General features: G+C 38.6%; 1 protein-coding gene across 9 annotated transcripts in view; it reads right to left on the reverse strand.

Moving 5' to 3' along the window:
* Positions 1–21,516, reverse strand: part of MAST4 (microtubule associated serine/threonine kinase family member 4) — a 537,673-nt gene that overhangs the window by 345,375 nt on the left and 170,782 nt on the right. For all 9 annotated transcript variants that reach the window (XM_087862106.1, XM_087862104.1, XM_045794229.2 and 6 more), the window contains one exon: positions 20,684–20,808. In XM_087862106.1, coding sequence (XP_087718232.1) covers positions 20,684–20,808 — 125 coding nt within the window. The remainder of the gene's footprint in view (positions 1–20,683; positions 20,809–21,516) is intronic.

The raw sequence follows: 21,516 nt of genomic DNA on the forward strand, positions 1-21,516 counted from the left end.
GCTCCACACTACAAAATTTCACTGGATAAAACACGAATGAATAATTCAAGTCTCTGGCTTTGCGACTTATAGACTGTGGAAGGACCCAGCAAAAGGGCGTATTGGATATTCCAGCTTCGTGGTTGCCTGTGGAGTTTAAAACACACTTGGAAGCCAAAGAAAGGGTAAGGGGAGACACTCATTACAAAAACCAGGCAGCCACACTAACATCATCCTTGAGGCTAACAGTCAAGCCTCAAGGCACAGGGAGGTGGATGCTGCCATCTAGAGATATCTAGGGATATCGGCTTTGATCGCAGTCAGCCAACACAAAAGGGCTGATGGCAGGGGATGCAGAGGACTTCACAGGCTTAGGGAAGTGGCTGCCAGAGGGACACACTCGTCCAGGAACCAGGTGCCCCCTTGTCTGAGGAGAGGGCACACAAGGAGGTAATGCCAGCCAGACAGAGAGCCTTCAGTTCCACAACTCCCATGAGCATAAGGATGTATACTCCTCTGTGATGGTAGAGTGAGGCACGAGGAACTAGGAGAATAAGAGGGAAGAGATCACATGAATAAAAGATGGGTACCAATGGTCAGAGGTGGTCCCCGGGACAAAGGGCTAGCACCCGCTGAAACACTGTCAGACTTCCCCTCTCAGAGTTACAAACCACGGAAAAGGAAAACAGGCAGAAAGAAACCAAAGGGATAAATTAAAAATCAGACAGGTAACCAGCCGAAGACTGACATCGTGGGGGAAACAAGAGACCTGAGCAATAAAGAATGCCTATAAGCTATCACGAGTTACTAGGAGACATGAAAAGAAAATCTATATTTAGAGAAAACAGGTTAAGAATGGTTGTATATTATGCGCAATTTTTATCCCTACCTTTTAAGAAATTTTAAAAAAATGTTCTATGGGAATTTATCACCTTAGGATACAAAAATAAACTCTTCTCTTTGGAATAAAGAAATCAAGAACACAGAAGTCATCTCATCCTGAATTTCCTAATGGATCAACCTGATCTAAGACTCCGGGGATGGAAAGGTAAATAAAGTTCTAGCAGACCAAAGACACGGCTTCATTTGCCCTGATATTGGATTCCTAACCTTTTCCTCTTAATGAAGAGCTTTCAGCACTGACAGGCTTAGGCGATGGTCATAATTCCGATCCACATCTGTCACACCGTTCTGCCATGTAGGACAGGCTATAAGCTCAGGACTTCAGTGAGGATTGTTGCCACCAGCAACTTCAGCTGCAACCAGTTAATTTCATATCAAATTCAGATTTGTTTAAAATGCCAGACAAGTGGGGACCATTCAATCCTGCCGCAGCCTCTGCCGGCTCTGACAGGGCGAGGAACCCGACGGTTGTCAGGCTTGATGGATGAGGGGAATTACTCCTCATGTGCTGTCAGTGCCCATCCCCCTTTGAGCACATCCTTTGCCTTTAGCACAAGGGGCAGAGGATGTTTTGAATGAATCAGAGAAACAACAGTTTGGGAAAACAGCTCGTGCCAGCAAAGTGGTGCAGTCATTAAGTTTTCACTTCTTTGGTTGGCTCTTCTGATGCCGCCACCAAGGAAAAGTCTCTATAGCAGAGGCCATCTCTACGGCTAGTGTGGTAGTTGGTAGTGTGCTGTGTGGGTGGCATTAGGATTTCACAACTGCGAGCTATGAGGTAATGTGGTCACTCCCTTCATGGAATCAAAGAAAGAGCCCCTGAGATTGGCAAAGGAGGAGTTTTTCCACACGTAGAGGGAGTGCCGGGCCTCACATTCTCAACTCCTGTCTCTGGAAAGAGCCCCAGCCTTTGGAGATGTGCTACCAGCAGGCTCCAGTGTCTGCGGCTGGTGGCAGCAATCATCAGAGAGCCGCACTCCAGAGAGCAGCAAGGTCCAGGGTTACGTGTCACACCACTCCACTAGAACTTTGCACACACAAGTCTCAGTAAATGGTGCCCCAACGCAGCGCAGCGCACAGGCCAGGAGGCCGACACGGAAACCTGACAGAAGAATAAATGATTTCTCTCCCCACTGTAACTAAGATTTATAAAAGTAAGAGATGTGTAATATTTTCACAGGGGATGATTTTTTTTCCTCTCACTGGTTTTCAAAGAAAATGAGGAAGTTATTTCCAGAGATAGAAAAAAATGTTAAAATGAGGGACAGTCTTTTAAATGTAGTTGCAAATAAATTTAACTACAAGAGTTATGAGGCTCCCCTACCAGCCCTCCTAGATGTTAAAAATAGCAATGAAAATAGACAAATTCGATTATATGATATAAATACAAGAAGACAAATCAAAGGAACAGAACAGAGCCAAGAAATAGACCCATAATGTACTTGGGAATTTAGCGTATGCTAAAAGTGGTATTACAAATTAGGGGGGAAAGAAGCTGTTTGGTAATAGTGCTGGAAAAACTAGCTAGCCGTTGAGAAAAAGAATAGTAGGCTCAACTGCTCTTTCGCTGCTCAACAAAAATAAGTTCCAAACAGATTACAGATTTAAACATTAGAAGTTAACCCATAAAAGAAAATAGGAGATAAATTGTTAGAATCTGGGAAGAAGAAAAGCTTTCTAGGCATGATATGAGATTCGGAGCCATTCAAATGAGTAATATGCACAAAAAAGGGAGGGAGGAAAAAAGCATGAGAGAGAAGACACAAATAAATACATAAATAAATAATCTTTAAAAATATTATTTATATTTATTTATTTTTGAGAGTGAGAAAGAGAGCATGTGTGCTCACGAGTGGGGGAGAGGAACAGAAGGAGAGGGACAAGATGACTCTGCACTGAGTGTGGAGACTGACATGGGGCTCGATCTCACAGCCCTAAGATCATGACCTGAGCCAAAGCCAAGAGTCAGAGGCTTAAAAGACTGAGCTGCTCAGGTGCCCCTCAACTAAGCAGTAAGAATGGGAAAGGAGTCAAAAGTGCAGCTGCCACACAATAAACATAATTTTCAAACACAATAAACAGATTCACACAATACTATAAAACACCAAAATGACTCAAGAAGAAATTAAAAATCTCAACAGTCTAATAACCATTAAAAAAATTTCTTCAGTCAAAAGTGCCCCAAAAAAGAAATCGTCAGGTCCATACTGCTTTCTAGGTAATATTCGGAATAGTCAAGAAAGAAATCAATCTACTGTTACACAAACTCTTCCAGAGATTAGAAAAAGAAGGAACTTTTCCTGTTCTAGATAAAATTGCTGTTTAGCAAGTATTTCTTCTCTCCTACAGATGCTGGATTTAATCACATGGCTTGCTTTCACCAAAAAAGAGAAGTAACACGGTGGCTGTTTCAAGCCTATTCCTTAAGCACTGTTTCTGCTCATCCCTCTAGAAGTTTCCAACTTCCAGCATGAGAAAACCATTCTATAGACAAGTGTTCCACTTCATCCTGGGTCCCACAGTAATCCATGCAGAGCAGACAGGACCTGACCTACAGATTAGATTCCAGCCAAGCCAACCCAACATTCACCATCTAAAGCAGCTACCCCAGCCAACCCACAGACTCACAGCAAGAAATAAATACTAGTGACAAATGCCACTGAGAAACTGTGGCTTATTATCTAGCATTATGGTAGGAATAAAGGAATGACTTATAGACTCCTAATTCATTTTGTTGGGCTAACATAACCTAACGCAGGCAATACAAGAAAGGAAACCTATAAGCTAATACCACTAATAAACACAAATGGCAAAATTCTAAACAAAATACTAGTAAACTGACTGCATAAATGTATTTTTTAAAGTTATTTGTCACAATGTTGCATTTTTTCAAAAACATCAGATCAATAACAATCAACAAACGCAAAAAAAAAAAAAAGATACTTAAAAAAAGAACAGCAAAAAAAAAAACATTCTTCACCTGACAGAGATTCTAGAGAAGAAAAAAAAAGCATTCATCATACTTAATATGAAATATTCAAAATACTCTCTTTGTGTTTAAGAACCAGACAAGAATGCATGTGATCACTTCTTTTCCACATAATTTTAGATGTCCTGGTTAGTGATTTCAGACTTTTAAAAGAGAAATAAAATCTACAAAGACTGGAAAAGGAAGAAATAAAGCTGTTATTATCTGCAGATCATCATTGCCTACATTGTCTACAAAAAACTCCCATCCACCAAATACACAGCTTAGTAAAAATCAGTAAGAATTAGCAAGGTCGATTAATTTAAAAATATGCAAAAGCCAATTCAATTTCCAGACATTAGCAAATAGGTATACATGTTTATTTTTAAAGGATGTTATTTAAAATTCCTAAGAGTAAATCTAATAAAGGATATACAAATTCATTCTGTAGATAAGAACATTTAAAAAGCCCTAAGTAAACAGAGCAATAGACTACGCTCTACAATAGTAAAACTCAATGTCATAAAACTATCAATTTCCCAAATTGATCTCTGGATTTAAGATAATTCTAATCAAAATTTAATTAGCTTGCAGAACTTCACAAGTAAATTTATATAGAAGATAAACATGCCAAAACAGTCAAGACTCTTAAAGAACAACAGTAACATAAAGAACGTTTCCTGACCAGTTAAGAGTAAGTCTTGTTATCAAGTTAAAGGAATGAAGAAAGTGAAATAGAGGCACAGAAATAGACAAATAGACTGATTACAAGAAAGAGAAGCCCAGAAATAGAGAAATACACAAAGAAATCCTAGTACTTAGTAGATAGTTCTGATGTATGTTGTGTTATATCCCTGAATTGTTACAACAAACGCTGTCAGGATTAACTCTTCCCATTTTACTAATGAAGACACCAGGGCTCAATGAGGCTAAGTGACAATTGCCCAAAAATACAGAGCCAGGTATTAGAATTCAGTCCTAAGTTTCCCAACCCCAAACATGTCAGTCTTTTTTGTCATCTGCTATCTTGGTAAAGATAAGTTGGTAAATAAACCAAAGGGCCTGTATACTAAGGATAACAGGAACTTCCAAATGTTGAACAAAAATCTTAGCAAACAATGGGTAAGAGAAAGAAAGAAAGAAAGAAAGAAAGAAAGAAAGAAAGAAAGAAAGAAAGAAAGAAAGAACGAACCAGCATCTGTCAGCAGAATTACGCAGTGGTCTTTATAAGAGGGGTTTAAAAGAAACCCTCTTCCCTTCTAAGCACATCACATCAGAGCCAGGGTGTGAGTTCACTTCAATTAAGAAGGGGATAGATACTTCAAGTCCTACAGAATTAAGGTCATGGTTCCGCAAGTGTTGGGCTGATTTATGTGGATCAAGATTCGGGGGGAAAAAAACCCATACACACTCCAATTATAAGAGAAACACTCACGTCCAAACTTTAGAGAAGAAAAAATATACTAAAAACTCTAAAAAACTACAGAGACCAAAACTGTCTCTTCAGGTAGATATGGTCCTAAAATCATCAGGGAAACACGTATTTAACACTGAACATATGTTAAGAAGCGCCGACAATTTTAAATCAACCGAAGAAATGCTATTTTTAAAAGAACTATAAGAGAGGATAAATTAGGAACACTATGTCCCATAAAGTTTGTTTCCAAACAACCATAATTCCTTGGTTGGACTCTCAAATACTTAGTTTAGTTATGTGAGATTCCTATTAAAATGTTTTATGTTCTAGGCTCACTTAAGAGCTTGATTTTTCTAGTCATTTATGCCTAGCTTCTACGAACACAGAGAATCATGCTTTAAATAAAAATGAAATATAAGAAAAATGGTATTTTAAAGAATAGAAATCAAATTAAAATCTAAATTGCAAATCATCTAACATCTATAAGAAAGCTAAATTAGAACCCCAAGAAATGCTGAAAGGGAATATATTTTTAAGGGTCATAAACCAAACGATAATATTAATTGCAATAAGAAGGCTTATTTAAATGAAAAACCCAAAACTAAGGATTTCATAAGCAATGTTCCTAATTTATATGCTTAACAGGCAAACATTTGTTTCTGTCTTTTACATAGCTAACCAATTACAGCATATTTCTAAAGAACCAATTTTATTTGCTGGCAATTTTTTGTTATCTTAGCTGTAATTCTGCAGCTTTTCAAGCAACAAATGAATGAATGTCTTACATCTGGAGAAGAAAACACAAAAAGTGATGGTATGATGTCTGAATACATGCAATTACTGGTATGTTACATTCTAATTAGCATAATTAGCTTTGAAACATTTCTCACAGTAACTGTCAACATTTGTGTCAATTTAGTGGCAGTTAATGACATGTGTAGCAAAGATCTGCTATTCCTTTCACTTACAAGTAAAATAAAATAAACCCTTCCCAAAGAGAAAAGGCAGCCTCGCTGAACATTCAAAACATCATTTAATCAATAAAATTCTATGGTAGCAGGTTTAAGAAGGAAGACCTTGTAGTTTATTCCAAGAATCTACAAAGTGGAATATGGACACGCCCAGGATACATATAATCAAATGGAATTTAGGGAAAAACTATTAGAGTACCGGTTGCCATTTTCAGTGTTTCTTCTTTTTTGTTGGCTTTAGTACATTTCCTAAGTTGATATTCAGGATGATGCTCTGCCAATACGCACCAGTTCTGATGGCTAGAATACTTCCTTAGAGGTTGGCAAATAGTCACTGCCTCAAGCGCTCCATGTACACTCCATCTCACTCATCACCAACCCCAGAACTCCTAGAACATCTCCATGGCATGGCAGCTAAATGGTTAAAGTTGGCAAATGGAACCGCCTCCAGACCCCTGTTAAAACCCTACAATAATTGTTCTAACAGTTTCCTAGTAAAGATTCACAGGTCTGTTAAATTGTTTTTTTAATACCACCTCTAAATACATGTAAATCCCTTTAAAATATATTCACATAGTAGGGACACACATTCAAAAATGCTTCGCTGATGGAGTGAGCCAGCAAAAATATCTGAAGCCCAACAGATATCCTCTTTGTTACATCTGCATAAATGATAGTGAAATCTGGGCATGGCAATAAGTGATGGCAAAATTAACAGTATCTTAAAATAGATGTTGGGATACCAAAGATCCAGATACAAAGGCACTGTAATAAGTATACAAAATGTGAACTCAGGGGTGCCTGGGTGGCTCAGTTGGTTAAGCGGCTGCCTTTGGCTCAGGTCATGATTCCAGGGTCCTGGGATCAAGCCCAACGTCAGGGTGCCTGCTCAGCAGTGAGTCTGCTTCTCCCTCTTCCCCTCTACCCCTCCCCCCATTGTGCTTGCATACTCTCTCTCAAATAAATGAATAAAAAAATTTTTTAAAAAAGTAAAAAAAAAAAAAGTCAACTCAAAAGAAAGCAACTCATGTATTAAAAAAGAAAAGAAAGAAAGAAAGAAAGAAAGAAAGAAAGAAAGAAAGAAAGAAAGAAAGAAAGGGAGAGACCATGCATGAAGACCAAGATCCTGGTAAGTCTTTTGTGTAACCTAATGAGGGAAATGAAAAAAAAAAAAATGTAGTTGGGGTTTCCTTTTTCTGGTTGCCTTTTACTTTTGTTTATTTGATGGTATCATCCCTAAACATTTACTTCATGTTGAAAATGCCAATTTACAGGGGCACCTGGATGGCTCAGTTGGTAAAGTGTCTGCCTTCAGCTCAGGGTCCCGGGATCAAGCCCTGGGATCAAGCCACATTGGGCTCCCTGCTCAGCAGGGAGTCTGCTTCTCCCTGACCCTTTGCCCCTTCCCCTGCTTGTGTGTGTGTTCTCAAGCTAAAATAAATAAGTCTTAAGAAAAAAAAAAAAAAAAGAAAGAAAATGCCAATTCACACTTTCTCTTAACTTTTAATTTCAAACAAACTTTATGTATTATAAATTATCCTAGAGAAAATGGAGTAGACCTGCAGTTATCTGAAAATAATCAGAGACAAACTTATCTTTACCAGGCCAGTTTCATCACTTCTTTAAATTATAAATTTCAGATAAGCATTCAATAAAACTTCATGTTCCCTGGTTTAATAAATATGTGAACTTACTACTTTTAAACAAGATGGTACCAGTTAACATTACTGGGCTCTTCCGATGTGCTCCTTGATTCCAGCAACAACCACATAAGATGAGTACTCTTAATATTTCCACTTTTCAGAGTCACAGGAAGGTTATGCTCCTTGGTCGAGGGCATACAACTATTAAGTAGTAAACTCCAGATTCCAACCATGGCAGCCTGACTCTGGAGCTCATGCTCTTAAACATAAAAATGCCTACAGTAATTAAATTCTAAATCAAGGGCTTGTAAAAAAACAAACACAATTTAGATAAAGGACACTGTAGTGTACGATCTCTCTAGGCAAGGGGAGAGTGGTAACCAGGGTCTGTTCCATCCACAGACTTCTCCAATTCCAGAATTCATTTTCAAAAACAAGGCTCAGAGAGGTGATATGGGCACACCCAATATAAGCTCATATTTCATTTAGTGTTATTTCTGAGGGCCTAACCCATGAAATATTCCAGGCTCACCTTTATCAGCTACAGATCATTATACCAGGCCTTTGAGGTAATCAGACCATTCAGGGAAGAAGAGGGAAGGCGGGGAAGACAAGCAAAGAGACCCTTACAGTCCTATGTGACAAACGCTTTGGTTAAGATATGCATAACTGAAAGAAGACTGGGGTGGGGAGAGGTGTCAAGGAGGACTTCCTGGAAGAGAAAGTCCATGTGCTTAAGTACAGATTAGCAGTGGTCAGACAAAAAGAAGAAATATGCATAGAAACAAATACGAAAAACTCATGACCTTCTATCACATGAATCTGTCAATGGAAGGGATGTTTTCCAGAAAATAGGGGCAACAGAGAAGTTCCTTAAAGTTTAATTAATAACTTTTTGATCAAAGCTATGTAAAAAGTGGACAAAATGATATCATCGACTCATATTATTTATGAGGCTAAAATCTATCACTAACTTGTGTCTGGGAATAAAAAAAAAAAACAAACCAAAAAACTGACATACACTTACACAAACAAATGCCATGAACAATCAGGTATTTAAGAGATCACAAGTAGCTGAGTTAAAATTGCACATGCCCTATTCTTCCCTTAAAAACAAATTAGCAGCATTAGTTCACAAAGAAAAGCTATTAACTCAGGAAGTCATTATTACCATCTAGCCATGAATCCAACAAAAATGAAGACTTATTGCCTTTTGGCTAAAATCCCTACAGATAACAGACTGTGCATCTGGGAGATCTCCTACGTAAAAAGGACATTCTTTTTACAAAAAGACAGATGGTGGTGGTCTTCCAGGGTTCGCATTAAACCAGAAACCATTCTTTCACTGACAGCCATGAGGCTCTGGGTTTTCATGTGGTTCTTTGCCTGCCATGACAATTCTAGAAACACTGTTCTAAGAAAAAACATTGCTAGTCAAACCACCCTGTCCACTTTTTTCTACCACCCCTACCCCATTCCACTACATACTTAATTCCACTACACCTTGAAGTGTGCCTACTTGCGAGAGATCTGTAGCCCATGTCCTTCTTCTAGGTCTCTAAATTCTCAGAGCTGCACACTATCCAACACATTGTTTCCTTCTACTTTGCTCTGATTTTTCACAAGTCTCATTTCAGCTAGCTTTGAAGCTCCTTTTAAAAAAGACTATGTGTCACATCTTTTTCATGGAAGGTTTTTTTAAAAAAACTTTTGAGTAGAGTTGACACACAATGTTACATTAGTTTCAGGTATATGGACACAGTGACTTAACTTCTCAATACATTATACTATGCTCACCACTAGTGTACTGCCCATCAGTCACCACAAAACACAAATACCCTATTATCCACTATATTCCCTATGCTGTGCCTTTTATTCCCACGACTTACTCATTCCATAACTAGAAGCCTTTATTGCCTGCTACCCTTCACCCATGTTGTCCCTCCCCCCAACTTCTGGAACTCTGGCAACCATCACCTTGTTCTCTGCATTTTTAAGTCCAATTCTGCTTTTGTTTATTCATTTGTTCTGGTTTTTAGACTCCACAAATGACTATTTTACTTTGCATAATACCCTCTAGGTCCATCCACACTATCACAAATGGGAAGATCTCACCCTTTTAATGGCTGAGTGTGTGTGCTGGGGGGGGGGGGCTTCTGGATTTTGGCTATCGTAAATAATGCTGCTATAAACATAAGGGCGGCATGGTATCTTTCTGAATTAGTGTTTTCATTGTCTTTGGATAAATACCCAGTAGTGGAATTACTGGATCGTATGGAAATTCTATCTTTAATTTTTTGAGGAACTTCCATACTGTTCTCCACAGTGGTGGAAATTTCCACCAATTTACATTCCCAACAACAGCACATGAGGGCTCCTTTCTCTCCACATCCTCACCAATATGTTATTATCTTTTCTAGTGGTTTTGATTTTACCATTGCGTCAGGTGTGAGGTGATCTCACTATAGTTTTGATTTGCATTTCCCTGATGACAAGTGATGATCTTGAGCATGTTTTCATCTGTCTGTTGACCACGTGTGCATCTTCTTTGGAAAAATGTCTATTCAGGTCCTCTGCCCATTTTTAATCACAGTATTTGGGGGTTTTGTTTTTGTTTCTTGGTTTTTTGTTTGTTTGTTTTCAGTGCTAAGTTCTTTAGGTATTTTGGATATTAACGCTTTATTGGATAAATCATTTGCCAATACCTTTTCCCATTCAAAAGTTTGCCTTTTTGTTTTGTTGATGGTTTCCTTCACGTATAAAAGCTCTTTATTTTGATATAGTCCCAATGGTTTATTTTTGCTTTCATTTCCCTTGCCTCAGGAGACATATCTAGAAAACTGTTGCTACAGCCAATGTCAGAAACATTACTACCTGTGTTTTCTTCTGCAATTTTTATGGTTTGGGGTCTCACATTTAGGTCTTTAATCCACTTTGCATTTATGTTTGTGTATGGGGTAAGAAAGTGACCCAGTTTCATTCTTTGGCATGTAGCTTTCCAGTCTTCCCAGCACCATTTGCTGAAGAGACCGTCTTTCCCCATTGTATATTCTTGCCGCTCTTGTCTTAGATTGACCGACCAAAGAAGCATGGGTTTACTTCTGGGTTCTCTAGTCTGTTCCATTTATTCATGTGTTCCACTTGTGTGCTAGTACCATACTATTTTGATTACTGCAGTTTTGTAATGTATCTTGAATTCTGGAATTGTTACACCTCCAGCTTTGTTCTTCCTTCTCAAGATTGCTTTGGTTATTTGGGTGTTTTGTTGTTCATAGAGATGTTAGTATAATTTGTTATAGTTCTATAAAAAAAAAAAGCTGTTGGTATTTTGATAGGGATTGCATTGAATCTGTAGATTGTTTTGGGGAGTACAAACATTTTAACAATATTAATTCTTAGAATCCATTTGTTTATGTTGTCTTAAATTTCTTCCATCAATGTTTTATAGTTTTTACCTCTTTGGTTACATTTATTACTAGGTATTTTGTTCTTCTTGGTGCAGCTGTGAATGATACTGTTTTCTTAATTCCCCTTTCTGCTACATTAGGATATAAAAATGCTACCAACATCTGGGTATTAATTTTATATCCTGCAACTTTACTGAATTCATTTACTTCTTCTAACAGTTTCTTGGTGGAGTCTTTAGAGTTTTCTATGTATAATATCATGCCATCTACAGATAGTGACAGTTAAACTTCTTCCTTAGCAATATGGATGCCTCATTTCTTTTCCCTGTCTGGTTGTTGTAGCTAGGACTTCCAGTACTTTGTTGAATAAAAGTGGTGACAGCAGACTCCTTATCTTGTTCTTGCCCGGTAGGAAAAGCTCTCAAGTTTTTCACCATTGCATATGATATAACTGTGGGTTTTTCATATATGGCCTTTATTATGTTGAAGTATAGTCCCTCTAAACCCACTTTGTTCAAAGTTTTTTTTTTAATATCAAGAGATGCTGAATCGTGTCAAATGCTTTTTCTGCATCTATTGAGATGATCATATAAACTTTATCCTTTGTTTTGTTGATGTGATGTATCATGGTGATTGATTTGCGAATATTCAACCACCCTTGCATCCCAGGAATTATTCCTTTAAATGTATTGCTGAATGTGGTTTGCTCTTCTTTTGAGGGTTTTTATGTCTATGTTCATCAGGGATATTGGCCCATAGTTTTCTTTTTCTGTGGTGTTTTTGCCTGGCTTGCTATCAGGGTAATGTTGGCCTTGTAGAATGTGTTTGGAAGCTTTCCTTCTTCTATTTTTTTTTTTTTCATATGGGTTTTAATACGAATTGTACAATAGGAACACCATTAATAGTCAATTACCTGATAAATAAATTTAATGAAATATACACAGATTCAGAGTCCAATGCTAGACTGATACTTCAGGTCCAATGAAATAAATATACTTTCACCAATACTACTCATTCCACTAACCATGAAAGTATATCTAGAAAAATACAGTAGGAAAAGTATCAAAACATGCAGGCTTTTCCAGAACCACAAAAACCAAAAGTTTCCTAAGATGCCTATTAAGTAAAATAATTTTTCATTTTTTTCCCAAGAAAGGAAATGTTCCAACCCCACCCCCACCTTCCCACAAACCACTGTCTAATTACTATGAGTCTGTTGGTTTTTCCACCAGGGTTGCAGAATCCTTTCGACAATGAGAGAGCAAATAATTAAGTGCTCATGTTTTACCAGGGAAGCAAAAGGACAAGATGCATCAGACAAGGAGTCCACGACAGGGAAACCTGTCCACCAGGGCACCAAGGGACACTGCCATGATGGCAGCCAAAACCGCTTTACCACCTTTATGTTGATCACCTCCCCAGACACAAAGGTCAATAAATCACTCAGAGCCTAGCAATTCAACTAGTCTGGGCTCCAGGAAGCAGAACGACAAGAGCCTCAGAAACTCAAGGTTCTTTTAATTAAGACCTCCTAAACATTTAATACTAAACAACCATTACCTAAGTACTAAATACTTATCAGGGAGTGCCCTTGGTGCTAAAAAATACAGTGGGGAATCAGACAGCTGAGATTCTAGGACTTGGCATTTCCTGGAACATCTCATAATGCTTGGTGAACAGGTTGACCAGCAGCTCCTAAACAGGGATACCAGCTGGGTAAGAGGGCAATAAATGAAACCTAAGCTTTAATATACACATGCACTAATATATATACAAATATATGGTATTACTGCTGTAATACTGCTTTAAATCTCTCTATGATGATAAGTAATTAAAACAAGGCACGCATTTCTACTCTTTAAATCCCCCAAGATATTTATGGTCACCATTCATTCCACTGACACTCCAATGCCTTTGATGACATTCAGTCCCTTCTTGACCAGTCTGTCTAGGCACCCCCACACAGACAGCAACTTTAGCAGGCACCCCATCCTTCCCAGGAAGGACAAAACAGAAGTAAGGTAAAGAATATTCTTTAACCTTTGCAAATGACAAGAAGAGAAAACTGAGAGGGGAAGTTTTCAGTGACTACTTCTGGCTGCAATTTCATTTTAGAAAAAAATCCCCCCTCCACCTGCCAAATAAGTAGTTTTTCATTCGTTAATAGACTGAATCACAATGAACTCAACATATGCTTTTCTGCTAATTATTCTCATGGCACCCAAGCATGTTTAGAGCAAGGAGGCACATTTAGAATATCTCTTCACAGAGGCAGTAGTTGGGATGATGACAAGGATTTTATAGTTTGATTTTAATCTGATCTTTGATTTACAGACTCATGTTAAACCAGCTACTCTGTGGATGGGCCCAGGTGAGCCTATAATGAGATTTATCTTCATGGATTAGGCCTGACCTATAATAATCTGCTCAGGGCTCCCTATGGCTATTTCAGCACTGAGTTATGAAAATTCATCCCTTCACTATAAACAGAACCTAGCTCAGAGGGTAATAACTAGGAGACGTATTACTCCTGGAGTACAAGCACTCTTGAGACTCTGATTATAATGTCCACAGCTGAAGGCACTATTTCACAATTGAGATTACTACTTTCCAGATGAAAAAAATTCTGAACTACGGAATAATGCCTTCAGCTACATACACTGTAATCACACTCAGGAGTTCTTATATCCCAAGAGCAACACAAGTTACCAACAGTTGGTATGGGAAGCTGATTTCAGGAATGGAAGGAAGAAGTTGCAGGAAGAAGCATGGATAACCCTAACTTCCTATTTGCTTTATCCAGAGGTTTAGATGTAAGAGTTCAACATGTCCAATAACCTTATCAACTTCACTAAAAATCTAACAAATTTAGAAGAGTAATGATTTCACGTAATAACCCAGCAAAGCTGGTTTGTTTTTTTTTAAGACAGTATTGACTACTGGCCACAGCATAGTGAGATGCACTTTCTCAGTATATGAATGTATAAATCTGAACAGCATCCATAGAGACATATTTAGCAGAAGTACAGAGAACTTCCATAGTGCTCATATACTTTGCCATGGTGATTCCACCCCACGAAGTTACCCTGAAAACATAATTAGAGGTGAACAAGGAGTTACTAAAAGCCTGCTCATCGCCATTATCTACAATAGGAAAAACTTGGAAATAACCTAAAGGGAGAAATTTTGAGAAATCCACACACTGAAATATGATGCAGTCTTTAAATTGAGTCACAACGGCTAAAGAGAATGCGAACTCACAGTCCAGTCGTATTCTACAACTTTTGTTAAGCAACTTATCCAAGGGCATTCAAATTGTTCCTACATCAATATTTAACAGATACTCTCCCAGAGTTAACTAATTGGACTTCAGCTCAGGTTTTTGTTTTGGAGCTATAAGGCTAATGAAGTATTGATATAATATTAAATGACTGCAAATAAAGTCTGTACCCTAAATAAATGCTGACATGATGCCAGTGCATTCTGAATGGATTAAAAAGGAAAAATGCACTTTTGCATACGTTTAGTGAATTTTCCCTGACTCTTCATAATGCATTTGTGCAAATGGAAAAGATGAATATTCATCAAGGCTCTTTGAATATATTACAGTTTAAATAGTTTGGTCTTAATATTTACAGTGCATCATGAAACATAATTTTTTCATTAAAAGAAATGGATACTATGTCAAAAGAGGGCCATTGAAGAAACATGAAATTACACCACTGAACCTAATATTTAAAGTTGAGAAACATTATTTGAAAGCACTACCCCCTTCAACAATATTAGCTATTCTAGAAAGTATCTTCCAGTGTGCCAGGTTGGTGAATATTGAGTCAAAATAAGAAAGCAAGAAACAAGCTGGTTCGCCATCACACAGGAAGGACAAAAAGGTTACACTACTGCTCTTAGCGGGTGATCCAAGAGAAAGGGCTCATATCCCTCCCTTCTAATCATACCATCTCCACTAAGCCTGACAAACCTGAGGAAACAGTGTTCTGATAAACACCAAGTACGTCAACACCAGCGTTTCCTAGGTAACAGGCACGGGCAAAGGACTGCCCATGAGTTGGTTCATGTGATCCTCACAATAACCTTACGAGGTTACTACAACCATTACCCCTCTTCACAGGTGAATAAACCAAGACTACACAGCTAGTAAGTGCTAGAGAGTGGACCGATCTCTTAACCACTTTGCTCCCCACCCCCAATTCCCTTTTTTCAACTTAACCCCTGTAGTTTAACTCTTGAATATAGTTTCCATAGTAAATTGCTCTCTGGCTTGAAGATTAGCTTCTTGATTAGGCTAAACCTAAAATGTTAACCACAGATTAAAAATAAGGAAACACAGGGGCGCCTGGGTGGCTCAGTCGTTAAGCGTCTGCCTTCGGCTCAGAGCGTGATCCTGGTGTTCTGGGATCGAGCCCCACATCAGACTCCTCCGTTGGAAGCCTGCTTCTTCCTCTCCCACTTCCCCTGCTTGTGTTCCCTCTCTCGCTGGCTGTCTCTATCTCTGTCAAATAAATAAATAAAATCTTTAAAAATAAATAAATAAAATAAAATAAAATAAAATAAAATAAAATAAAATAAAAAATAAGGAAACACAAATAAACAAGGGTCCATTCTAGGGACCTAAAAATGTATAGATAGGAAATAACATTTGTTTATGCATTCATCAACTCTTCAGTGGGCACCTACTATGTGTCAGCACTAGTCTAGGCCCTGGGAAGTCAGCTGGGAAAACAGGGAAAATCTCTCTACTATCATCAATTTTTCATTAGAGTGGTTAACAGACACATAATAAAGTAATAAACTAAATTGTGCGGTATACTGAAAGGGGGTACAGTTACAGAGAAAAGAAGGGTGTATGGCTTGCAGTGTGGGTAGCAGTTTCAAACAAGACGGTCAAGAAAGACCTCAACAAGAAAAAATGTGATATGGGGAGGTTCACACACACCAAGCAGACAAAGCTCACGATTCAAATCAAAGAGAAAATTGGAGAAAAACACTGTAAACTAGTTTTCACTGTGTTTCTGCCATCTATCCATTACTCCAAAGTACAAAAGAAGTGAGGATTTCATATGATGGCCACATATACTATTTTTAAACTTTAATCATCAAGGCTTACAACCTTATTTTCCTACAGAAAAATAAGTTACCACTGGTCCTGCTTTTGTCTCTTGAAATTTCCATCTTTCTTGCCAGAAAGCAGCATCTGTATAAATCCCCCTGCTCCTGACAACTCTGACTTCTTTGATAAACTACCCATGTGTGCGGGGAGGGACAGAAAGATGGAAGAAGCAAATGGAGAAATGAGTTTTCCCCTCTTCAGATTAATGTATATGAAGTATACATCTGACACTTCATCAGCACTCCCGGCTGGTGTCCCAGCAGGCGGACACTGGCTGAGCACGGATTCTGCCAGCTACCAGGCTACTTAGGATGAATTGGCAACATGCCATTTATCTGAAATGCCCAATGTGTCTGGGAGAGGGAGCACAACTACATTTAGCATTGCCAAGGAAAACTAGATACTTCAGGCTAGGAATTAATCTCCTCCTTGAGAAGGTAGTTAGCATTACCCTCAAGCTTGCCTATGGCATTTAAATCACTATAGGTCATGCATTTACTAAAATTCGAACCTACCAAACCACGGGCCTTCATTTATATCTTACTAACATATGAATTACCTCTCAGGTTGAGAGTCTGTACTTTTCTGAAATGTTTGTTGGTGTGTTGAACAGGAAATTCTGTTTTATCAAGTGTAATGCTGTCATTTGGACATTTTGATTCCTGTTTTTCCAATTTTTCCATACATGAAGACACATATTGCTTCAACTTACTTCTTCAATGAGCCAACTGAACATTTAAATCAACTGACTGCTTACAAGCATATTAATCGAATCTCCTAGAATGTGGACAGTGATCCACTCTTCACCACTTTGTCACCGTATTTTTTGGAGCGGCCGATGTGGAACTACATGAAATTTGGCACATTACACGGACTTCATGCCTAATCACGAATTTAAGAAGCACACAAAACAAAAACAAAGAGGTTTTAGATGGACAGCCTTATTAGGCCACCCATTACAGCACACAGAATCACATCATCACTCTTGCCTTGCAACTAGAGTCATCTGTCACTTTGTAGGAATAATTATTCGTTCCATCAACAATATTTATTGAACACCTCCTACGTGCAAGGAGTTGTGCCAGGAGCAGTGAGGAGTACGATGTCAGAGCAGACAGGAATTCTGCCCTCAAGGAGCTTGCAGTCTAGCAGGGGATATAAAGCACCAACCCAAACAACTACAACAAATGTGCACCATGACAAACACAGTCAGGAGGAAGAGTGACTTAGAGCTCTAAGACAGGGGCAATGGGTTGAGACTAGTGGCCTGGAGAGAGGGTCAGAGTGAAGCACTTTCTGTGGTTCAGGGCACCATGTGACACATCACTTGTTTAGAAGGAAAAGAAAGAAAAAGTTCTAATAAGTAGACATTTTCATCTCTCATCCATCCTTCTCTATCACTATAGAGGTAGTTAATTGTAATCAGTAAGATAATTTAGATGTAATCCAATCCAAGAACTATGAAACAGATTAATGGTCTGCAAAGGGTGCCAAAAGCAGGAATAAGTCATTCGTCTGCACTGAGCGACATACTGAAATAAGTGATACGGCCCAGAAAGCTGGGCAGATAGCAGAACAGTGAGGAAATCAAAATGGTGCCCTGCCTGGCAGCTCTCCTCCAGCTGCTACTGCTCTTACTAGGACAGAATAGGGGTGGGGTGGCAGAGGGAGAAGACTTGGTCAAACAGTCTGCAAATAGTTTTCCTTCGACAACCATCAGGAAGTAAGGAAGTCTCTGAGGGAAAGACATGGACCTCACTGTCCAGTGAATGGTTAACTGCAGTCTGGCTTCTGTAGTCAAGCTTACCCATAATATGTTACTAACAGAAGTAGTAATACCGCTAACATTTGAGACTTGCTATGTGCCAGGTACTATGTTAAGTTTGCTGCCTATGGGATTTTAGCACTTTCTCTAGTTTTGCTTTCAAGCAAACAGTATAAAAACTCACAGGACTGATAAGCTAATAATTAAACGGCTCTTCGGTAAGAATTTTATCAGACCTATTTTGAGGAGTACTCTTTCGTGTTTTCTATTAATAGTTCTCTTTATCTTTTTATCTTATTCCCAAGTATCTTAGGTCACCTGACATGTGTTTTACCAATGAATGAATCAATTTCTGTTTCTGAGTATAGGACTACCAGTATTAGATAAGATATATTCCTTTTAACAGTACTGTTTTAATCAGAATCATTTACTTGGCAATCATCATACAGGATTACTATCTGAGTATTAAGAGTAATTTTGCAGTTACCCAAAAAGCACTTCTGTTTAAAAAAAAAAAAATCACTAATTGTAAGGCATTTCCCTCTTTCCTTAAAAAGTAAATGCTAAAGTAAAATAAGCTTTTAATAAAATTCCCCGAGAAGAAAAAGTAACATTGAACTTGGGGATGGGATGATGGCAAATGGTAACTACCATCATTTTAACTGTACCTTTAAATAAAAAGTCCTAAATTTTCATGAGAGGAAAAAGATGAACTTTGGTTGAAAGACCATAGTCAATTTTGAAGTCATAAAATACTCTGAAACTTTTTTAGGGATAATTATTCACTACCTTCACAATCTTCATTATTCCAGAAGTAGAATCAGGGGATTCCAAAGTTGATTTCCAAAGAGTGCTTAAATATCTCTTTTCATCTTGCAGGTGCAGCTGAGTTGATAAAATAGGAGAAACTAAGTGATTTGCCCAAGTTTAAACAGCTATCTAGTGGCAAAAGTAAGATTAGAGTCCTGACCTAAATCAAATCTCTCTGCATTACTGAATGATTCTCAAATATCCAACTTAATTTATTACTAATGCATAAAATTATAAGGCATATAAGGCACTAATATATCATTTGCATGTCCATCAGTAAAAGATAGTTAAAAATCTATTCCCAAAACATATAACCCTACCACCAAAAATGCTTGTAGAGACTTTAAGGCTGTGCCAGAGGTTAAAGGAGAGAAGTAACAGGCCCAGGACAAAACAAATTCTAGGAAGCGTCGTGGCTGAAAATCAAGATCAACACTGGAAAAAGTGAACAAAGAATGCAGAAGGCCAAGCTGTGAACAAATATACAAACATGGATGCCATATGCCAACCAGTAAATGTGGAGAGAGTCCTGAGGTGGGAATAATGACCAATTTCAATTACCACAAAAAAGAAGGGTCCAGACAAGAATCACCAATGGATAAGCAATCTAGGGGAAATTTTTGATGAAAAGAAATATTTTCACAAGGCCTGAAATTTATCTTTCCACAGAATGCTTACTGATCACAAGATTAAAAGTCTAATAACTCCAGTGGAGATATCAACACCATGACTGGGGGGAGGGGGTGTTTAACATCACAATGAGGGGCAGATGGACATCATGGGACTGCAGAAGGCAAGCCCTGAAAGGACACATCACCACCCATGCCCTATTCCGGCCTGCAATGCAAAATGTGAACCTCACCAGGAGGAAACATCAGACACATCAGACATTCCATTTCATTCTTTAAAATTGGGAGGGGGAGGAAGTCTTCAAAAATGTCTATGTCATAAAAGGCAAAGGAAGGTTGTAGAAAAATTCCAGATTAATAGAGACGAAATAGATACGACAATTACATGCCATATATGACCCTAGACTGAATCCTACACTGGAGGAGAAATGCTATACAGGACACGATTGAGCCAACTGATAAAAATGAAATCCAGAACAGAGAGTAGATAAAAGGCTTGTAGTCACCATAAATTTACCAACGTTTATAACTGTGATAACAAAAGACCATGATAGACACAGCTTACTCTCAAATAGTTCAAGCAATTATCTCAGTGTGTGTACATAGATATGTATACACACACATGTGTATATCTATCTCAGCATATATCCAAGGAGAGAGAAAAAGCAACTTTGTCAAGAAATTAATAGCTGGATCAAGGTAAGGATCAACAATGTTCTACATATTTTTCATATTCTTCCAACTTTCTTGTAAGTCTGAAATTATTTTCAAATATAGTATTTAAGAAATAAAGCTCAGAGATATTTTCATTTCTTGCAAGGGAAGAGAGGAGACAGTCAAGGGGAAAGAAACACTACAGATTAGGTCGGGGGCGTGGAGCGGGAACTTGGAAAAAATTAGCACACTCGACACAAAAAATTTCACATTGCTTAATGTTAAATGTGGTTAAGTTCAAAGCTAGTTAAACTCAATAAAGTTAAAATAGTCCCTAGGGTGGTGGGGAGATGAAACCGCATCGAGGCACCGCGGACACGGGCAGCGGACACGGGCAGCGGTCACTCACCAGGCTGGCGGTGAGCAAGGGTGCCGACTGGCCCAGGGCCTGGTTGCGCATGCGCACGAGGTTGGACGTCTCCGCGGAGGCTGGCCAGGCCTGCCCTGCCACAGGGTTTGGAAGGAGGTACCTCCCTGTTGGGGTGAAAGAGAAGACAGCGTAAGTGGCAGGCAGAACATCGGCACTTCTGTGACAATGGCAAGTCCCTTCTTGGCCATCTTTCTATACTGCTTCTGTCATACTCCTTACATTTATTCATCGCAACCAGAGGAATATTGTTTTACTTAAGTCAGGGGATCCAGTCCCAAGTTCTGACCCTGATTTCCCACATAAATCCAAGGATCGGCAGCTTTCAGCAAGGGCAGGGTAAAATACTACTGCCTATTCCACAGGAACTTGCAGAGGATACATATAAATACACAAAGCATCCTCAGCATCAAAGAAGTAAACATGCACTTACAAATGGACTATTGAGATATCTAATACGAAAAATGATCTCAAGATCAACTAGAAAAAGAGTTGACAAAGTAGAGATCATGACCAACAAAAGGAACAACAAGAATTCTGTCAAGGTGAAACAGGGCTGGGGCCTCATTCTCAAAGCTTCGCTCTCTGAAGAACTGGTGGTCATCCAACCATGTCCACAGGACACACGTGGTATCCATTCGCATACATCAGGACATCAATGTCAGACTAGGTTCACTGAGCAATTTACATCAACCTTGAACTCTGCTACATGTGTATGCCTTTAACAGTCAAACAGGTGAAGCAATTCGCATTACATTACTCCCTCACTACAAGGACTAAACTAGTTACCAACACACAGGAAATAAGGTTCCTTG

The sequence above is a fragment of the Ursus americanus genome, chromosome 5, assembly GCF_024610735.1.
Source record: "Ursus americanus isolate L20-20 chromosome 5, mUrsAme1.1.p, whole genome shotgun sequence".
Lineage (NCBI taxonomy): Eukaryota > Metazoa > Chordata > Mammalia > Carnivora > Ursidae > Ursus > Ursus americanus.